Source organism: Rhineura floridana, chromosome 8 (genome assembly GCF_030035675.1).
Source record: "Rhineura floridana isolate rRhiFlo1 chromosome 8, rRhiFlo1.hap2, whole genome shotgun sequence".
NCBI lineage: Eukaryota > Metazoa > Chordata > Lepidosauria > Squamata > Rhineuridae > Rhineura > Rhineura floridana.
This window is the reverse complement of record NC_084487.1, coordinates 130,369,597-130,392,047: the sequence shown is the minus strand read 5'-3', so window position 1 is coordinate 130,392,047 and position 22,451 is coordinate 130,369,597. Positions and strand designations below refer to the sequence as shown.

The 22,451-nt window shown below is 40.7% G+C and overlaps 1 protein-coding gene across 1 annotated transcript in view; it reads left to right on the top strand.

The window, feature by feature from the left end:
- Positions 1–22,451, top strand: part of LOC133363374 (potassium voltage-gated channel subfamily KQT member 1-like) — a 566,236-nt gene that overhangs the window by 34,224 nt on the left and 509,561 nt on the right. The window contains exons 4-9 of the mRNA XM_061582770.1: positions 1,866–1,944; positions 3,679–3,775; positions 7,861–8,001; positions 16,491–16,601; positions 16,780–16,875; positions 19,271–19,396. Coding sequence (XP_061438754.1) covers positions 1,866–1,944; positions 3,679–3,775; positions 7,861–8,001; positions 16,491–16,601; positions 16,780–16,875; positions 19,271–19,396 — 650 coding nt within the window. The remainder of the gene's footprint in view (positions 1–1,865; positions 1,945–3,678; positions 3,776–7,860; positions 8,002–16,490; positions 16,602–16,779; positions 16,876–19,270; positions 19,397–22,451) is intronic.

The following is a 22,451-nucleotide window of genomic DNA, read 5'->3' as shown; positions in this document are numbered from 1 at the left end:
GGTTTTTTGGGGTGGCTGTTTTTCCACTGGTGGGAGTTATTTCTACCCTCAACATTTTACTGAAATAAAAACAGCTATAAAAGCAGTTGGGGGAGGGATGCATGGATGGGAAAAGGATTTAATTCTTCCACACTGCACTTCTGATTTCTTCCATCTTCCCACAGCTTTATAAAGATTCAGACATGAATACTTGCATGTGGTTGCTGCCATCACACCTGGTTACACCCTGAATGAACATGGGTAGCACTGGGCCACAGATTTCAGTGGAAGGCTAAACACGTATTCTCCCTCTCTCATTGAAATAAGTGGGAATTACATGACTTTTTGCTGCACTGTGCCTAAAAAGGAAAACTAGGAAGGTCTTCTGTGGCACATTGAGCTTTCAGATAAGGCAGTGGCACCGAAGGAGTTGCAACTCTGGGAATTGCATTGACCTGGGATTAATGCATTTCTTTATCTAAGGAAAAGAAAATATAGATTGTAGTAAATTCACCCCTAGAGGTTGCCCTGATCTGGATTCCTTTTTGGTATCAAAATAAACCCAGAGCTTGGAAAAGTTACTACTTTTTTGAACTACAACTCCCATCAGCCCCAGCCAGTATGGCCAATGGTCAGAGGTGATGGGAGATGTAGTTCAAAAAAGTAGCTTTTCCAAGCTCTGAATAAACCTTTTGTCTTAGCACCTGTAAGCCAACATGTGAATTATTAAATGAAAAATGGAAATGGACTGCCTTCAAGTTGATTCCAATTTATGGCGACCCTATGAATAGGGTTTTCATGGTAAGTGGTATTCAGAGGTGGTTTTACATTGCCTTTCTCTGAGGCTGAGAGGCAGTGACTAGCCCAAGGTCACCCAGTGAGCTTCACAGTTGTGTGGGGATTTGAACCCTGGTCTCCCAGGTCGTAGTCCAACACCTTAACTACTACACCACGCTGGCTCTCAGAATAATTAAATAGGAAGCGTTTATATAACACTTTAGAATATTTAAGTACTTGGCATATACTGAGGTGGTTTGCACATTATGCTAAGCCAAAATGTGGCTTAGTATGAATGTGCAAGTTTGTGGGACCTTGGGGAGGTTGTCGTTATAGCTGCTTTGCTCTGTACTCCTGTTGCTGCACTGCTATGAGCTAAGCCATGGTTTGGCTTAGTGTGTAATTGAAAATGAAGCTCAAGCCATAAGCCCAGGTCTAGACAATATACTAACTAAGCCAAGCCTTGGCTTAGATCATAATAGGTAGTAGCAGCAGCAGGATCAAAGGAGAAGCAGAGTGGTACAAATGTGATTCTAGTTGAAACTGGAGGCTTCCAAATTCATAGCTAAATTTCTGACAAGTTGTACACACTCCAGAGAGATCGTTTATTTCTGAAATAACTACAGTCTTACCTCTGCTTTATGTGATTTGTACACACAGACACACTATGGATATTTTCTTCTACTCTGCAATATAAATTATTATTAGATACATACCTAAAGGATGTATATGCTAAGGGAAATGTCAGTTAATGTGAATATTAACCAACAATTGTGCACGTTTGCTAGGTGTCATGGAGAATGTGCACGTAATCCTTCCATGAAGAGGGAATTGTGCACATTTCCAGTCGATATACATAACCTCCAACAGGCTTTGAGAAACATGCATATATCGACTGAATTTCTGCCATTCTCTGGCCATTATGCATAATCCCTTTGGGGAATCTGCATCTCTTGGCTGAATTTTGTACATCAAAGTCAGGGATTTTTGTGGCTTTGATACTGAAAGGCTGAAACATCAAATCTCTGTTTCATAGGAAACCCCTTCCCCCAACTTTCCTTGGATGGTGTTCAAATGTATTAACAGTTTCATTATCCATTTGTCAACAGATCTCATTGTTGTGATAGCTTCAATTATTGTTTTGAGTGTAGGATCAAATGGACAGGTGTTTGCCACATCTGCAATAAGGTATGTCTTCAATAAGATATGTCAAGTTTTATATTTGCTTCCTCACGGTAAAAACAATTAGATATCTGTTTCAAAATTTTTGAGTTGACATAAATTGTACAAAGACATTTGTTTACCTCTAGTTGCATTATGTGCTGCTCAAAAAAAAGTTTGACAGCTTCTTACCTCAAGGGGCTTAAAATAGGTACGGAGAAATGGAGGCAGGGGTAAACAATGGAAAAATATGTGATTATTTCAATCACACATACTTTAACTTAGTTACAATAGGATATTCAAACTCTTTCCAGAAAAGGCGAGTTTCATGGAGCGATTTGAAAAAAGTAAAGGAAGTGGTTGCATGGAGGCATTCTGGAATGCAATTCTATGCATAAAAGTCTGCAAAGGAGAAAAGGAGGTGTCATTTTAGGGAATAAAGCCTCTATAGCATTTTACTACATTTTCTAATGACAGTGTTCTGGGAGTTAGAAGTAGGGATGGGATCCGTTGGCCAGTGCTGCTTCAAAAGCATTCTGTCAACCTAACAAGCAGTATAGATTTGAGTTTGTTCTTTGCTTGCTGTCTATTGTTTTCACTGGTCCAATTTTTGTTTCTCCCCCAAAATATCAATATTAATATTGATATTTTGAAGGAAATGATCAATATTTTGAAAGGAATATCAATATTTTGAAAGAAACGATCAATATTTTGAAAGGAATTACGGATATTTTGAAAGGAAACGCTTTGCGTCTTCCTCCTGCTCTGTTATAGGCTATTATAGGCTTGGCTTGCTTCCTTCTTGCTTGGAGCTTGGATTATTCGAGTGGAGGGGGGATGGAAGAGAGAGAGAGAGCTGTACTGCTGTGTTGTACTGTGAGTGAAATCAATAAAAGAACAATATATTCAAGGGAATGTTTGAGGGGGAGAAATCCAATGTCGGGGGAAAGCTGCTGAAGTTCAGAGCAAACAGGATCACTGTGCAAAGATGAATATGTGGACTACTGAAAAATTTGGTGCTAAATCTAAATTCAGTTAAATTCTTGCCCAGCCCTAGTTAGAAGTGTATTTTCCTGTGTCAGACAGATGTCCTCAGACTCCATATTCAAGTTCCCAGCATCTAACAGTAAGAGCAGATGCACTCAGGCATAACATTACAAAGAAATTCATACGCCTGTTGCTATTTGAGAGTACACGTTACATATACTGCAGAAGGAAACACAACAGCTACTTGTGAGCAGGACAGAAAACCAAGGTCAAGGAGGAGCCATGCAACTGTACTTTGAACTAAAAGGAGAATCAGGGAAGATACAAAGAGCTCCTTCCCGCCTTCCCTCTGAGCTCACTGGGGCTGCTGTGGGAATCAGATGGTGAGACAACGGGTGCTTGATGCTCCCAACCCATCCCCCTCACAACAATATACACAATCAAAGAGTGATGTAACATTAAAATAGTAAGAAAACTTCTTTCTTTTCCTCAAAAGTGGAAATGTGCACAATTTGCTTGACACACCCAAATTAAAGTATTTTAGGGCTGACAGGGACCAGATAAATTTTCCTCCCCTGTCCCATAAAGCTGCCATTTGGCTATCTATGACCTATATATTATTTTTTTGTCTGAATACTTTTAGTACTGAAATGCTTTCAAATTCCATGGCAGTATTCAGAATAATATATTTTCACTTTTTCAAGAACGGGTCTTCTATGTATAAAGGGCTCTCACTTCATTCTACCATTTTTTCCCATAACTCTTTCTGTCAAGGGGAATCCGTTTTTTGCAGATTCTTCGCATGCTTCATGTAGATCGACAGGGTGGCACTTGGAGGCTGTTGGGATCTGTTGTATTCATTCATCGTCAGGTATTGTATATGAAAAGGTCATTGAATATGTTTGACATGTGTAAAGCTTTTATCCTAACCTCAAGTATGGTGAAAATAAGAAAATGTAGCATTTGGGGTATGTCAGGGGTTGCCAACGTTTTTGAGCCAGCAGGCACAGTTTGAATTTTGTGAAAGCACTGTGGGCTCCAGTCACAAATTGGCTGCCATTGGGGGAGTAATATAACACAAAATGGAAGCTGTGGGGGCATAGCATAAGTCAAACGTAAAGAGAGTACAGTCATTGCTGCTTCCTGCCCTCCTGAACAACCTTAGTCTTACCTTGGGAAGTCAGTTGTACGCTGCTGGTCCTGACTGTGGAGATCACAGAATATTGATCTCTCTCTCTCACACACACACACACTGATGCTGTTTCCTTCTCATAACAACAGGGAGCACTCCCTAGTATGAGGAAAAATAAACAATATATCATTTCCCCCAAAAAAGCTGTCCTCCTCCTATGTAAATTACTGCTGGCAATCTTGTTCTAACCTTGATTCCTGTTTACTTCTCACTCCAAATCATGTTATTTTTGCTCTGATTTCTGCTTTTGCCATATGTTCTAAAAGTTCTTTTCCCAGAAGGCACGTTTAGGGTGATACCAATGAGGCCTATTTGTGACTTTGGAAACTGAGCGGCTTCTGAGGAACACAAAGGAGTCTTCTGAATTAGCATTTGGGGAACGCTCTTGGATTCAACCCAGCTTCTGGAGAGCTCACAGCAGTGGGAGGCATGGTGTTTTGTTTTTTAAATCAGCTTCATCTTATATACCAACTGCACACTTTCTTGGAAAAAACAAACTTGGCCTTCCACAGTAGACTATTGTAATGAGCTCTACTTGGGGCTGCCCTTGAAGACAGTCTGGAACTGCAACTGTCAACAACACTTTATTGCAATCTGAGCCATAGGCCTTGTGCAAAGTTACATACATACAATACCTAAAAAATATATATAGATACTATTAAAATCAATGTCAGTTCAGATCGTCTAAGTCTTTGACAAAGGTTTTCCTCAGTTTTTGGGCCGCCAATGCAAAATTGGCGACTGCAAGGGTCACAGAATTATAATTATCATTTAAAAGAAAGTTGACCCTCTCATTATCTGTGCAAAGTGCTAAAGGGACTAGAATTAAGGATAAAAATTTCTGCCTAGGGTCCTCATATAAGGGGCAATATAGTAAATAGTGAACAATCTCTTCTATCCTGTTAATTCTAAATTATTATATTTTGATTTTAGACTGTACAGTTTTTTGTACAGTTTTGTATTGTGTTATTTTTATTGTATTTTTAATGTTCACCGCCCAGAGAGCTGTTGCTAGTCGGGCGGTATATAAGCTTAATAAAATAAAATAAATAAAATAAATAAATAAATAAAAATTGCCTTACAGCCGTAAACACATTGGCGTTGAGCCACAGGAATACCTCTGTATCGGCCCTCAATATAGGCCGTGGGTATAGCTTGAAAGCGAAGGGAAGTAAAAGCTCTTCTAATTGGGGCACTGTCAAGAGCGTCTAAATAATTAGACATAAAATGATTAGTTTTAAAACAAGGAAACCACGATGAATAAGGGGCCATTTCTATAGATAAATGATCCTGGGCAGCGTTGTTATCAAAAATCCAATTGCGAAGAGCATCATTGCTTAATTCCATCATCTGGCAGTTCTTAGCCCATCCTCCCAGCCGCATTTGTTCTAACCAGCATTGTTTTGCTAGGGTTGAATCATCCATGTTGAGAATTCGGAGCCAATATCTAAGGTATGCCAAATCAATGCGAGCCTCAACTGAGGGAATCCCCAATTCCGCCCTGAGATGGGCTGCCGGAGTCCCCATGGGAAGTCCTAAAATTTGCTTCATAAAACTATTCTGGAGAGTATCCATATAAGATCTTGCAGTTACCCCCCATAATTCTACTCCATATAAAATCTTCGGTAATATTTTGGTTTTTAATATTTTTATCATAGGGGGAACAAATTGCCCCCCCCGCGTAAAAAAGAATTTTTTCGTCAAGCCCAAGGCTCGGGAGCCGATTAGGGTCATTGCCTTAATCTGTTCTGTCCAGGAGAGTCTGTTGGACAAATATATACCAAGATATTTAAAATTAGAAACCTGTTCTATTGGGACCCCATTTATTGACCAGTTATTCTTTGCATTCATGAATTTGCCGCACACCATACTTTTAGATTTTGCTTGATTGATCTTTAAATTCTGAGAGTGGCAATAATCCTCCAATTTTAGGATCATGCGCTTGAGGCCTATTTTTGTTAATGAGCATAAGGCCACATCATCGGCATACAAAAGAATTGGAATCTTATTTGTATTAATTGAGGGGGGAGGAAATTTAGACGATGACAAAGTCTCAACAATATCGTTTATAAAAAAATTAAATAAAAAGGGAGCCAACAGGCACCCTTGTTTAACCCCCCTATAAACTGGGATTTTAGGTGATAAAGTGCCGTTATTCCCTAGTCGCACCTGGATGACATTTGATTGGTAAAGAGCCCTTATCAACCATAATAGCCTTTGGACTATATTTGTTTGTGCCAGCTTTTGCCAAATAAGGCCTCTGTCCACTGTGTCAAAAGCTGCAGCAAAATCTATAAAGGCAATATATAAAGATTGATTGGCTTTAGCTCTTGTTTTCTTTATTAAATGATGCAAAATAAAAGCCTGATCTATTGTGCTCATGTGTGGTCTGAAGCCAGCCTGTTCTTTGCATATTATCGAATTATGCAACTGTCAAGGTTTTGACTAGTAACAGTAAATCATAACACACTGCATCTATCTTATACAAGCTTCACTGAGTGGCAGTCTGTTTCCAAGCTTAATTTGAGGTGCTGGTTTGACCTTTAAAGCCCCAAATGGCCTGGAACCAGAATATCTCAAGAAGTGCCTTTTTCCACAGGAGATTGACTAATAATGTTAGTCTTCTCCTGAGATTCTGCTCTGGGTCCCTTCACTGTAAGAATTATGGTAGGAAGGTATCTGATGAAGATGTGTTTCCCAAGACATAGAACAACTTCCTAAACCCCGGCTCCATCACAGTTCCCTTGTAAATAGACAATGAAGAGAATTTTATTTTTGTGAGCTTTTGCGGAATATTCTTAATATGCTTTTAGGATGTTGGTGCTATTTAGTTTTCAGATTTTTAGTTTGTTTCTGTGAGGGGTTTTTAATGATTGTGTATTTTAATCTTGATTGTAAGACATCTTGGATATTTTTATAGAAAGTTGGAATATAAATTTCAGATGAATGTTATGTCAAGGGCCACATTCCATCAGGGGTAATCTGCCAGGGATTGCATGGTGGGGCTGAAGCCCACAGTGGGCAGGGCCAGAGTTTTTCTCTTTCTTTCTGCCACCCCTTCTCCCTCTCTCTGCCCACCTTTCCCTCCCCACTCAGTGAGCTGCCAGACGTCTGAACTGATTGCTTGCAGAGGGCTTTTGAAGTTAGGGTGAGGGCTGTAAGTTACCTACCTGTTACCCGCATTACAGTATTGTAGATTCTCCGGTTTTTGCTGCCAGAGCAAAGCACTACAATTAACAGGTTTCTTCTGGCCAAATGTGTTATTTGGGTAATTCTAATGTCAGGCTTGTATAGTCTGTTACAGTGTATTCATTTATAATTATGTGGTTATGATCATGTGCATAAACACATGTTCCTTACCTGCACCTGTTGAGGTACCACATAAATTAATCACACACATTTACTCTAGTGCTTGTTATCCAGAAACATGGCACTTCTTCATAATTTTGTGGGTATATGTATAAAGGATAGCATAACAATTCAAAGATGAGACATGCTGGGAGGCAAAGGCAAGGTCAGAATAAGGGGTTGTTGTCCAGGTGCCCTTCCTTACCATGCCATTGATATATACATATAAATGTGTTTAATATGCAATCAGGGTACAGTAAATGACTGCCAGTGGTGATAAAACAGACCAGCATCACTGGAGGGGTCTTATTAAAAATACTAGATGGTTACAACAATTTTTTTAAATTAGAATGAACAATTGTACTATATGCAAGTGAATAAGCTTCCAGTTAGTAATTTAGTTTTGTTCCTATTAGGAACTAATAACTACACTGTATATTGGATTCTTGGGACTGATCTTCTCATCATACTTTGTGTACCTCGCTGAGAAGGATGCAGTGGATGAGGAGGGACAAACAGGGTTCTCTAGCTATGCTGATGCTCTCTGGTGGGGTGTGGTAAGTGTATCTCTTATTGCTTCTTATTGGTTAGACTGATATTCTCAGGGCTATCATCACTTCTAGTTCCTTCTCCTTCTTCCCACAATTCTCTCTCCCTACCTTTTGAATTCAGCTAATGTAGATGATTAGCCTTTCCTATCCATGTGTACTTTCTTAATAAAATGAGTTTGTTTTGTTTAAGATGAACACCACTCTCTTTCATAGTCTTTTTATATCTCCAATGAACTCTGCTGCATAGAGTAACTCTCTTCATAGGGTATGGGCCCAGACATAATTGGAGATTTATAAAAGGAAAAGGAAAAAGGAGTCTGTGGAGTCTATAATACAGACAGATTAGATAAGAAAGGATGGCTACTTCTGAATCTGCTCAGAGGTCTGATGCCACTGAGCTGCTAAGTGACTCAAACTACAGAAGATGGTCCTTTCAGATGAAAATGATGCTGAATACTTTGAGGGTTAGCCTTTGTCCTTGAAGAACCAAGGGCAACGGCGTCTGGAAAGAAACAAGATGAATTGGATGCTGCAAACAGGAAAGCCATGGAACACATATTGAAGATAAGAAAACTGCAAGTAAAATGTGGGAAAGGTTGAGGCAAGTTTTTCAACATAACACAATGAATGCACAAGTTTCCCTGATGCTAAAACTCTGTAACAAGAGGCTTAAAGATCCAATTAATATATTGGAGCATATGAGCTCTTTCTTGGGAACAGTGAGATGGAGCAACAGGAGATAAATTTTCCTGAGGCAGCTAAGATTGGCCTTTTGCTCAATACTTTGCCTCCAGAATATGAAGGAATAATTAAACTGCTTCAAGTTAAGGAAAATATAAATTTGAGTTTTGTCGAGGAATGTTTGCAAGAATTTAATCTAAGAGAACAGATACAAAATGAGGAAACTAAAAACCACGTCTACAGACTGACTCAAGGCAAGCATTGTTTCTTTTGTGGTAGTAATCAGCATTGGAAAAGTGCTTGCCCTCACCTGAGAAAACCCCTTAAGGGCAAATTCTAAGGGAATGAGTCAGCAAGACCAAAAGACAAAGGGGTAAGGGGGATTGCCTCTCCAGGAAATAATTTTGGAAAAGGAAATAAAATATATATTGCAAAAGAAATAATTTGTAGACTTGATTCAAACCAAGCCCACAACAAGATTTACATAGGCAGTGGGGCAACTTCACAATTTGGATATTTTCTCAGATATAGATATGGATCGTGAAGTCTCTGTGTATCTTGCTGTTGGACAATGTAAACTGGGTGAAAAGAGCACCAGTGAGGTGTGTGCTCCTGGAACTTACTATATGCCATCTCTACATAACAGTTTAATGAAAGTAAAAACAGCTACAAAGAGAGGATGCAGAGTTTTGTTTAGGAAAGATTGTTGTTTTGTGTTCAAAGGCAGAGAACTACTTATGAGAGTATTTTAAAGTAATGAAGACCTTTATGAAGTAGACTCTGTGAGACCGCAAACTAATGCTACTAAAGAATGTCTTCATAAAGATTGCATGGGGTTGTTGGATTGCAGATTTGGCCACAAAAATGTTGAAAGCATTTCAAAACTTGTGAAAGACAATTTAATAAAGAATATAGACATAAAAATATGCAAGAGTGTGTTGATTGTGTTAAAGCAAATGCAACTAGAGCCAACTACAGGTCATATCCTGAAGTGCAATCAGAAAAAAAAACCTGGTTTTAATCCACAGTGACATCTGTGGACCCTTACCTGTCATGACACTAGGAAGGAATGTTTATTTCCTTACTTTTATAGATGATTTTTCAAGATATGTGTACATCTACCTCCTTAAAGGGAAAAATGAACTGTTACAAAAGTTTAAAGAGTTTGTGACTAGAGTGAGCAATAAATTTGAGAGAAAGCCCAAGACTCTGTGCACTGACAATGGTGATGAATACACAGGGAAAGATAGTGACAAGAAAGTGACAAGGCATTAAACATGAAAAATCAATTCCTTGTATCCCAGAACAAAATGGAGTGTCAGAAGGGAAAAATAGAACACTGTTAGAAATGACAAGAAGTAGGCTTCTCGATGCTGAATTGCAAAACAAATATTGGAGGGAAGCAATTATGACAGCCACTTAATTGCAAAACAGGTTACCCACCAAAGGCAGAGAAGCAACACCATTTGAACTGTGGAATGGAACCAAACCAAGTGTAAGGCATATTAGAGTATTTGGATCTAAGGTGTATTCAAACATGTAGGTTACAACATACAAGATTGACCCCCCCTTCACTCCTCTCTCTCTCTCTCTCTCTCTCTGTGGGGGGGGGAGGGTGGAGATAGGAGGAATATTTGGCACAACTTTAGTTGTATAGATTTTATCCTGGCATTTGTCATCTGTGAAACTGTATGTGAGGATATCCAGTAAATGGCGAATTCAAATAAAGTTTGCCTTACCCTTTAAATATGAAGACTGAGCAGATATATAATAGCACTCTTCAAGGAAAGGTTGTCACAAAGAGGAGGGCAAGGATCTCTCCTCAATCATCCCAGAATGCAGGATACAGTACAACGGGCTCAAGCTACAGGAATCCAAATTTCGACTGAACATCAGGAAAAACTTCCTAACTGTTAGAGCGGTACAACAATGGAACCAATTGCCTAGAAAGGTAGTGGGCTCCCCAACACTGGAGGCATTCAAGAGGCAGCTAGACAGTCACCTGTCAGGGATGCCTTCAGTTGGATTCCTGTATCGAGCAGGGGGTTGGCCTTGATGGCCTTATAGGTCCCTTCCAACTGTACAATTTAGGGTTGCCAGGTCGGGACCATTCAAAAACCTGAGAAAATGGGGGCGGGCCCTAGTGACGTCATGGGGCGGGCCCTAGTGATGTCATTAAACGTGATACATTGTATCAACCACAGTTGCTTGGAGCATACCATTCAAAAAAAAAATCTCTGATCAGAGATTAAAATAGAAATCTTACCTAAAATACGGTGTTCCTAGGTCCATCTGAAATGACAAGGTCATTCTTTCTCACAAGCTTAGGGAGTATGGATGGAAAATGGAAATGGAATGCCTTCAAGTCGATCCCGACTTATGGTGACCCTATGAATATGGTTTTCATGGTAAGAGGTATTCAGAGGTGGTTTACCATTGCCTTCCTCTGACTTTGGACACGTATACTTTGGACACATAATGAGAAGACATGATTCATTAGAAAAGACAATAATACTGGGAAAAACAGAAGGGAGTAGAAAAAGAGGAAGACCAAACAAGAGATGGATTGATTCCATAAAGGAAACCACAGACCTGAACTTGCAAGATCTGAACAGGGTGGTTTACGACAGATGCTATTGGAGGTCACTGATTCATAGCGTTGCCATAAGTCGTAATCCACTTGAAGGCACATAACACACACATACAATATGAAGAGAGATTCCATTCTATGCTTATATGTAATTAACCTATGAAAGTGATTGTCACATAACGTCTACTAGGATATAAGGGTAGACTTATAGTTGGCTAATAGCATCATTAGGCAGAAGTGAAATCTCCATATTTTTAGAGATGATACAGTACATCTGACTACCAGGCATAAAGGAACCTAGGGGAAAGAGATCATCATGTCATGCTTGAAAAATTCTCGTCGTGTCTTCTGGCTGGCAACTATCGAAAGAGAAAGTTCTGAATCAGATGCATCATTGTTCTGATACTGCATGGCAATTTTGTTGGAGTAGTGGAGGAATTGGTCAGAATTTAATAGTCAGAATTTGGTGATGCAAGCCATGTTGCATATATGACACCCTGTCTTCTAATGATGAAAGTTTCTTGCTGTTTAATGCTAGAAAAGTAAGAGACATGACATCCCATCCCATCCCATCCTGTGGCTCAGTGCAACATACAGTAAAGTGATGTTAGTTGTGCACCCAGCTATATCATTGCAATGGGCAGTTTGCATCTTGAGTGCTCACCTGGGTTTTTGCTCAACATGTTTCAGATTTTTTTTGGAGGGGAGCAGAATTTGGAAAACATTGTTTCTTGTCACAGAGTTGGGAAAGCAACTTGGGATGTGTAGGAAAAAATAGAAGCAATAATTTAGAGACAGAGGAACCCAAATGTAGAATCCTAGGGAGGAATTTTTGCTGACTGAAGACCTATTTTCTTGAACACCGCTACTTGGATGGGAACTCTACCCAATTCTTTTTCTATTTATTTACTACATTTGTATTTTGCCTTTCCTCCAAGGAGTTCAGGGTGGCATACATGGACTGACTCAAGAACACCTAGTGAGCTTCACGGCTGAGTGGGGGTTTGAACACTGGTCTATAATCTACTACTCTAACCACTACATCACACTGGCTCTCTGGTGCTTATAAAAAAATTTACCATGCTGGTTCTGTAATTGCCTATCTGCAGCATGGGCAAGTAAGGGACAAGTATGTTCTGAAGTTGTTACTACAGATGACTGCGTATATGCCTTGGGTTAGCATTACATCTGTTGCTGCTCTGAATAGAAAAGGCCAAATGCTCTTTTGCCACTGAATGACTTAGTGCAAAAGTCACATCTACAGTAGGTGATGGAAAGAGAATGAGTTGGGGGGAATCAAGAAGATACAGATGTATTTCCATGCTTTATAAAACAGTATTCAAGCTTTCTACAGCAGTGGATATGGGCAAAATATACTGGAAGGTCTCAATTTGTTGACATCACTAAATCCCTTATTCTTTCCCTTGATACAGTATTATCATGTTCCCTGTTTGAGGAATGTGGAATACCACTCCCAATGGAAATTACCCTGCAATTTTCCAGTTTCCCAATTTTTAGCTTGTGTGCACACATTTTATTTTCTCTGTTTTCTAATCTTTCCAGTCCTTATTAAATGTGAAGTATTTCTGGGTCTGTACTTTCTCCGTATTCTTTCTTAATAGGGACTGGATGAACTGTACAAAGAGATTGCGTTTGGTTTTCTAAGTCAGGCCACCTCTCTTTAGATTACAGGGATAGTTTGCAGAGGCAATGTACCGTTATGTCAAAATTTAATTAAAAATTGAATGATGCAGTGGAATATGAAGCATGTGCTTCCTGATTCTTATTAGGTCTGGAGTCTATGGTGAACCTGCCTTGAAGTAAGTTAAAATAGCACAAAGACACTGCAGGTGCAGCCAGGAACAGAACTCAACTTTTCCTTAACTGATGTTTGAATACTGAGGTGTAGACTTCTAAGCATGGGATGTGGCCTAATGACGCTTTTGCAGGGGAAGGTATAATCCAAGAGCATAACATTTTTTGAGCAGGTGAAGCTTTGTAGGAGAAAATAAATGGAGTACAAAGAGGCTTCATATCAGCCTTAAGAGTTTTAAATCTGGATAATGTGCAGAGGCATGTTATTTTGCCTGCACTTGGAAACTAGGCAAAGATGGCAAGAATGAGCCTTTCCATAACTATTTCCTGTGGGTTTTTTGTTTAGTATGTTTATCAAACAAGGAATTTGGGGAGATTGTTCATTGCTTTAGATAGAAGTGGTGGTCTTAACATGATGGCATACTGTATCTAATGTCTGGCTCTACTTCTGTAAATTAAGAGAGCTGCCTTATAGATAAATACATACCACATTGTCCTTGCCTCAAGAGAGCTCCCAGTCACCAAAGAACAGTGAAGTGGTACAATGAAAGAGAAAATAGGGATTCAGTACAAATGTAGATTGCTTCCATCATCATGATCTAGAATTCTAACTTCTTGGTCTGCCTTTTCACATTTTTCTGATGAAAGGGAAGTATCCTCAGGATTTTTTTATATTGAGTCCAGTTCAGGCATAGCATCAAGGAGGAGATTTTAAAGTTGTGTAGATCCTCCATAAACTAACAGCTTGTGGATGACTATAAGGACAGCACCATGTAAAGGTTTGGTAGTCAAGCTTGAACAAATCGGAGTTTCTGTTTGGTTATTTTACCCTCCCAACTGTGATTTCAACATTCAGATTAAAACAAGGTTTGGAAACTTTCTTTAAGCAAAGCTCAGAGATTTGCTACTGATAATGGCAGGGGTAGTAAGATCTAAGAAATTCTCTCTCTCTCTTCAGCCTCTCTATCTCTCTCTCTCCAGCCTCTCTATCTCTCTCTCCAGCCTCTCTATCTCTCCTGCTCAGGCTGCAAGGCCGCATGGGCCCCGTCTTGGCAGCGGTTGCTAGGAGACGGCTTCCGAGTGGCCTGCAAGCCTCAGCAGGAGTGGAGGCCGGCCAGGGCCGGCTCCTTCTTAGCCCCAGAGCCGTTTCCCCTGCTCCAGAAAGGACGGCCGGCCCGGCGGCTTCACCCCTCCTGCTGTGGGTGCCACTGGGTGGCAGCGGCCGCGATGGGGCTCAGCAGTCTCTGGCTGGGGGGGCCCATCGCGGCCGCTGCCGCCCAGCGGCACCCACAGCAGGAGAGGTGAAGCAGCCGGCCGTCCTTTCCGGAGCAGGGGAACTGGCTCCAGGCCGGGGCTAAGAAGGAGCCAGCCCAGCCTGGCCTCCACTCCACTGCCACTGCCCCTTCACGGGCTCCTGCTGAGGCTGCCAGGCCGCTGCTGCTGGGGGGGAGTCGCTGAAGGGGCGGCGGCTGGACGGAACCCACGTCATCGTGGCAGACGCGGGCCAGGAGGCTGCCCTCGCTCAGCCAGGCGGCTGCGGGCTCCACGTCCAGCAGCACCCTCACCTGCAATTGTGTGTGGGCTCTGGGTGGTGGCTGCTGCTGCAGCTGCGTGCTGGGGGGGTCCCTGCAGGGGTGGCGGCTGCTCAAGTCCATGCTCTCCAGTGGTCCCTGCCTGACTGACAGGGCAGGAAGGCGGCCAGCCACAGCCCAATGTATGCATGTGTCAATCACGCATGCGTGGCTGAGGGGGCCAATGAAAAGCCGGAGATCTCCCTGTTTAAACAAAGTATTGCCGGAGGCCGGAGACGGCCCCCTTTTGCCGGAGACTCCGGCAGAAAACCAGAGACCTGGCAACCCTAGTACAATTGTATGAGGCAGCCAAGGGTTTTCATTTTTTATCTGTTCTTTTTCTGAAACCATAATAAAATAAAATTTAAAAAGCCTTGCACAGCTTCAAACAATGGCTTGGCTTCTTGCAGCAATGCTGCATTCCTGAACAGAATGTCCCTGGGCTCAAATTTACATCATGATGTAGCATCTTTCCCAGGTCCATTCTTGGTAGAAAAAGATGATTTCCCCGTTGCCACATGTTTAACATGAAAAAAAGAAGAAGCAAACTTTGTATAAACAATTGGAAAACTACTCCAGGGTCTCTCTCTGTGCTATGCATAAGCAGTAGAGATGGGCAAGAAGTCTACCCACTTCATATTTAAAACTGGAATTTTAAACTTCTACTGCAGACCATCTATGTTACAACATATAAGGCTCCCCTCCTGTTTTTCATGGCAAAGGGGGGTACAGCATTTAAAGGGATAATTAAGGAGATAATTAAAGAGACAGAGGGATAATTAAAGAGAATAAAAAAGAAGTCTAGAGAGGCTTCCGCACATTAAGGCAAGCCCCTCTAGGCTTCCCTGTTAGTCTCTATAGTGTTAATCCTTTAAATACATTTTCTGCCTACTTCCTTCACTTGAACAAATGAAACCTGAAGTTATCGGGGGGGGGATTCCAACCCTAATCAATAGATATTAGTCTCCCCCTGTAGTCAGTCTTTCCTGTGATCAGCATAAATGATACTGAAACCTGCAATAGTGTTGGTTTTTATGACCTTTGCTTCAGTACACAGACCGATATATGATTGCCTGGAAGGCAATGAAGGTGTTTTCAAACCATGTCTGCCACTTTTAAAATATTACTTCCATCTTCATACATAATTATGATTTGTATCAGGAAGCAGTTATATGTAGTCCTTAGGTTATAACTTTCTGCTGTTTGCTTGAATCTCCCAGAGCCATCCTAAGCACATCCACTCAGGAAGTGTGTTTGGGATAGAAATTGTGTGACCAAAACATCAAGACCAGGGTGCAATTCTTACTTGACCCTACTATGTGTCTGTGAAGCTGTACAGATAAACCTAGAAATAAACTCACAGATTTAAGGAGCTATAAACACACATTGAAATTGGGACTTGCTGGGTTTTCCCCCCTGTCCCTCACAATTCATATGACAAGCATACTAGGCAGTGAACTCACAATGCTGATTCAATATTCTGTTGTGTGTCTCCCACAGTGCCTCAGGCAGACTTTTAAATGTGTGTGTGTGTGTATATATATATATACAGTAGGATTCTTGTAGAGTTAAACAATCCAAATAAGTGCTTGTTTTCTTTTGGGGGTGGGAAAATGCCCTGAATGTTTTTTTAAAAAATGCTGCAAAAGTGCATTGGAACCACTAGCCAGTCAGAACTGTGCACATCTGACTTCTACTGCAGACCATCATAATTGAGCCTGACAGGAATGCACAGTAGTTTCATTTTAAATCTACTGCAAAAGAACACAAACATGAACCAGCCTTCAACCTAGTAGCATTACAACCTTTTTGTAAATGATTTCTTATCTATTTTATAGGTTACAGTCACAACTATTGGCTATGGTGATAAAGTGCCTCAGACATGGATTGGCAAGACAATAGCATCCTGTTTCTCTGTGTTTGCCATCTCCTTTTTTGCTCTTCCAGCAGTGAGTGGAAATCTTAAATAATTATCAAACCAATTAGTAAATATTGCTAATGTCTTGAAGAAACTGGTTGATGTGTATGCTGTATTGCTTATTGGGCATTCCATACCTTGGATTGTTAGTTTTACATGTAAGCATTAAAGAAAGTTTTATTTAACAAATGACTGCTTTTGGCTTTCAGGGGATCCTGGGTTCTGGCTTTGCACTTAAGGTACAACAGAAACAACGTCAGAAACATTTCAATAGGCAGATACCTGCAGCAGCATCTCTAATTCAGGTAAATGCTTGATTATCAATGCCCAATAAAATATCCTTTATAAAGCATTCACGTATATAATCAACTCAAGAGTTTCCCCTTGCAGTGTTTTAGCAACACACACGTGCATTAGTAATATGATGGGTACATGAATGAAACTGAGGATATAACAGCCGTGGTAAAACTGTGTATGCAAAAAGGTCTACAAAGTTCAACAATAAATAATGGAGAATATTTAATGCAAAAGTTCCACTCTGGAAATAAGGTCAGGTAATTCTGAATTTGAAAATCTAAGAGAAATGAGAATTTTAGATGTGAGAATTGATGATGCTAAGAACAATGCCATGTGGCCAACTTGAAGCACCTCTGAGCCCCTCTAATTGTTGATGGGTCATGGGAGAAAGACAGAAATGTTTAAGTGCACTTATATCACTTTTTTAAATTGACTGATAGCAATGCAGGAAGTGGATTTACAGCTGCATTTCAAACTTCTTGTGTTTGGTGTGCCATTGTAAATAGAAGCTTTCTTTCTGAAGTGCATGTTTAATACTCTATCTTCTGAGCTGTGGGGATATTTAAACCAGGAAAAGCATAACTTGTGAATGGTGGCAATTAGAGGTAGGGGAGAAATTTGATTCAGTTTGCATTTCAAGCTGAATTTATCAAATCCACACTTTCTGAAACAATATGAGAACTGAAAACAGCTATCTTTCAAAATTGGCGCTTACTGAATTTTGTGGTGCTGTCCAACCAATGTTTACAAAAATGCATATATTAGGGGGAAATTTTCATAAAAATGAATATTTTATGTTATGTTATGTTATAATGTTTATTTATACCCCACCTTTCGGCCAAAAGGCCCTCAAGGTGGCTTACAGAAAAAGTAAACACAAATATAAAAATACATCAACAAGGCAATACATCAATAAAGCAATACATGAATAAAGCAATACATCAGTAAGCAATACATTGTACAAAACATTAAATTAAATAGCAAATAATAATATATTAAGAAAAAATATCCATAAAAGACATTCCGTCTCGCCTGAACTTACAGCTATTTCAAGAGGCAGTACACGAGTCCAAAACGGCGACAGCCTGCGGCTCAGGCCAAGAGTAGTACAGCTTAATGCTAAGGGTCTCCGTCTGCGTGCCCTGGCCCATGACACTGCCACCACCGCTGGTAGAGTAGAAATAGGGTGGCGGCAACCGGCAGGCTGACCAACTGGTCTGGCCCGCGGGCCCTCTGACGCTGCAGCGGTAGCTCCCAGGCCTCGTAGTCTTGCAGTTCTTCCAGGGCGGTGGGTGCCACCATAAGTTCCTCTTGGACTGGCTGAATGACTTGCTGGCGGCGTTTGCGGGTGGAGCAAATAGACCTGGTAGATGTATACCTTGGTCAGCCAGTTGTCATTGGCTTGTTGTTGTCGTCGGGCAGCATGGGATTGAAGAAGCCGCAGGCCACAGCGTGGATGACGGTGTAAAAGGGGCCAAGACGGTGTGTGGGTGCACCTGCTGGGGTGGCTTGCTCTCATCGTTGCAGTTGTAGTAGTGTAGCAGGTGGTGGCAGAGCAGGTAGTCCGGGCACCGCAAGTCCACAGTGACTTTGAAGGGCCCCAGTGTGTAGAGGAGGCAGTGGGGCTGCAGGAAGCTGCTGTCACGCCGGCACCCCTATTAGTGAAGATAATGTACAACAGTGCATTATATTAGGAGAAATTGCTTGCAAAAATGTGTGCATTAGCCAAAACTGTCTACAAAAATGTGTTTATTAGGAGAAATTAGCATTAAAATGCTGGAGAATTTTCATGAGGATTTTTTAAGAACAAAAATCACTAATTGCAGCAGAAATGTGGAGAACTGAATTTATGATTGGAAAAATGAGAAACTGAGAGCTGAAAATGACAGATCTTTCCATCCCTAGAAGAGATGTGATAGAATCCCACCGAATTCAGATTTGGTACTGAATTTTCCATTAATGTGCTTATTCGCTATTGTTGCAGATTGTATTTTTATGTAGTGATTTTATCCTGCTATTTTTGGAAATGGATTTCTTTTTAAATCAGCATCTAAAATATTGACATTAATATCAATATTTTATTGATATTTCCTTTAAGTTATCAATATTTCCTTTAATTTATTGATATTTCTTTTAAAATATTGATATTAATGTCAATATTGTTTCTGAGGGAAAACAGATTGGTAAAAGCAGTGGTTTGCGGACAAAACCAAACTTGAATCAATACCAGCCTGTTAGACTGATGGAATGCTTTCAGTCAACAGAACCCATCCCTAGCCTGTGCTAGAAATCTTTTGCACTGTTCACATTGGACATGTAATGCTCTTTGTTTACAATTGACAAGTTCTGTATTTTTTCATTTATATATGATATTAGTAATAACTGTGTGTTTATGTCCTGCAGACTCTGTGGAGGTGTTATGCAGCAGAGAAGTCATACAGCTCCACAGCAACATGGAAGATCTATGTCACACCAGCTCAAAACACAAAGAGAACAGCAGCACCATCTAGCCCTAATTTCAGAAAACAGGTCAGAAGGACCATGTTTGTTTGTTAGTTACACTTACATTCTGCCTGCCTTTCCTCCAAGGAGCTCAAGACAGCATAAATGGTTCTAGGACTCTATAGAATAAGTCCAAGTGTTAGGACAACTTGTTGAAATGGTACTCGTTGTATCCCACTCCAGGAAGCCTTGATTTTGAGTGCATGTTTCACATTTTAAATAGTAATTTACCATGTTGTCCAGCTGTTCTACCCTAAGCATGGCTTCCTGTAAAGGAAATCATTCATCAGTTAGCAAGGAAAGCTTTGTTCTAGGACAACTTTTAACATATTTTATTTGCATAGGGTTCTCAACTTCTTCCTCACAGTAGACCCACTGATGACTAACTTTGTTGTTGTTATGTGCCTCCAAGTCGACTACGACTTATGGCGACCCTATGAATCAGCGACCTCCAAGAGCATCTGTCATGAACCACCCTGTTCAGATCTTGTAAGTTCAGGTTTGTGGCTTCCTTTATGGAATCACATGACTAACTTGGCTCCATTGATTTCAGTGGGGCGACTCTAAGTATGTCTTAGTCAGATAGTTATCATATGTCATATCCTGGAAGGCCCACAACAGAACAGAATAAAATGTAACCAAATTGATGGAATTTCTCCATTGTTTCCCCATCATAACCATGAGCCCCAAAGGCTACCCATGTTGGATGTTGTATCTGGCGCAAGCAGATGCCCAGAATGCAGAACAGAATAGTGACAGGCTAGATGCCAGTTGAAGCAATGAGCCGGACAAGCAATAAGTTTTAAGAGTTACTTTACTGACAATATATCACAGCTCTCTCTGTACAAACTCCTTGACCCCCACACTCACAAGTGTCTGCTGGCCCTCTATATAGATAAGGGCAGCTGCCCGAGCCTAGGTTGCATAGCAACGTGTCCTTGAAGATGGCTCGAGCTCTGCCAACTTTCGCTTCTAAGTCACGTAGCTCACTTGTGGAAATTTAACCTCTGCTTTCTCGGTTTAATAGCCAACAATCCCTCACCTTAAATTTCCACATTCAGCCAGTTACATTTCTTTTCCATTTACATGTGTTACATTTCATATTTACATTTGCATCATCTGGTTTTACAGCCATTACATTTCATTAGAATCTCAGCATCATTTTTATTACATACATTTATTACAGCAATTATTCTTCATGATTCCCATCATCCCACTTTCGCTGTCATACCTACTTGATTTATCAGTTTTAAGAACTTGTCTTCACTTAGTGGTTTTGTCATAACGTCAGCCAGCATATCAGCAGTGTTACAATAAGTTAATTCCACAAACCCTTGTTTAATCATTTCTCTGACATGGTGATATTTGATGCTGATATGCTTGGTTCTCTTGGTGTGTGCTTCTGACTGAGCTAGCTTAATGCAGGTCTGATTGTCCTCATATATTTTGATTGGTTTGTCTATGCCTTTTCCAATTTCAAACAGTAGATGGTCGAACCAGGTAAGTTCGTTACAAACCAGAGACTACGCTATATATTCAGCTTCTGAACTCGATGTAGCCACTATAGTTTGCCTCTTACTGCACCAATCAATCACTGAATCATATAATAGAATGACAACACCAGTAGTAGACTTGCGGCTACTGGGATCGCCAGCATGATCCGCATCTACATAGCAGCACATACTCCCGTGTTTACTGCTGGACAACACTAGACCTTTACTGCTAGTACCTTGCAAATACCTCAGGACTCGTTTTATTCCTTGCCAATCTGTCTCAGTAGGCTGTTCTACTTTTCGACTTAAGATGCTAACAGCATTACAAATGTCAGGTCTTGTTACCTTAACAAGATATTGCAACTGTCCTATGATGTGTCTGTACCTAGCAGGGTTTTCACAAGCTGTCTCTGTGGTTTCTTGTTGAAATGATGTTGTCATGGGAGTCCCTACTGCCTTACATTCAGACATCCCACATTCTGCTAGTATTTGTTTTATCTTTCCTTCCTGTTTTAACACGAAACTCCCATCTGAACCCCGTATGACCTCTGTACCTAAATAATGACTTACAGGTCCCAAACTTTTCGTTACCACATGTTGTTTCAGACTATTATGGAACTCTCTTTCGTCTTCCTCCCCATGGGAAAAGTACAGGATGTCATCTACATAAACTAGGCAGTATGTGAGCCCCCCCTTTGTTTCTTTCACATACACACAGGGGTCTGCCACACAACGCTTGAAATTCATTGACTGCAGAACATCATCTAATTTTTCGTTCCAACAGCGCGCACTCTGGCGCAGACCATAAAGGGATTTCTGTAACTTGCAAACTAGACCTGGCTGTGTTTCACATCCGGGAGGCTGTTCCATATAGATTTCTTCTTTTAACTCCCCATGTAAAAACGCCGTGCCGATGTCATAGTGGCTTACATGCATGTTTTCTATGGCAGCTATTTTTAGCAAAACCCTGATTGACTCATGTTTCACCACGGGAGCGAAAACTGCATCGTAGTCCGTCCCAAATTGCTGTGTAAAGCCCTTAGCTACTAGGCGTGCCCTATACCTTTGTATCTGTCCTGTACTCGACCGCTTATGTTTAAATATCCATTTACACCCTATAGCTTTCTTCCCTGGGGGCAGAGGTACTAGCGTCCATGTGCCATTTTTTCGCATTGCTTCCAGCTCCTCTTTCATCGCTGCATGCCATTCATTCTGCTCGGCTATGGGTAATTGTTTTATATCCCCGAGGCTTGAGGGCTCTTTGTCCTGCTCTGTTTTATTAGCCACAACATCAGCATCAATCACTGGTGTCTGTGCTTTCACTGACTGTGTTAGGTTAATCCCTATTGAACCTCTATGTGTCCTGTCTGTGTCTTTACTGAGGACTCTCAGCTGCATATAGAACAGTGACTTCTTTACTATCCCTTTCATGAATATTTTTTCTCCTCTCATAATATGCACTGAACCCCTTTTGAACATTACAATGAACCCCATTTCATTGAGTTTTGACACAGCCATAATGTTGACTTCAATGTCAGGAACAAACAGCACATCTGTCATAATGGTATTGAAACCTGCTAATTTCACTG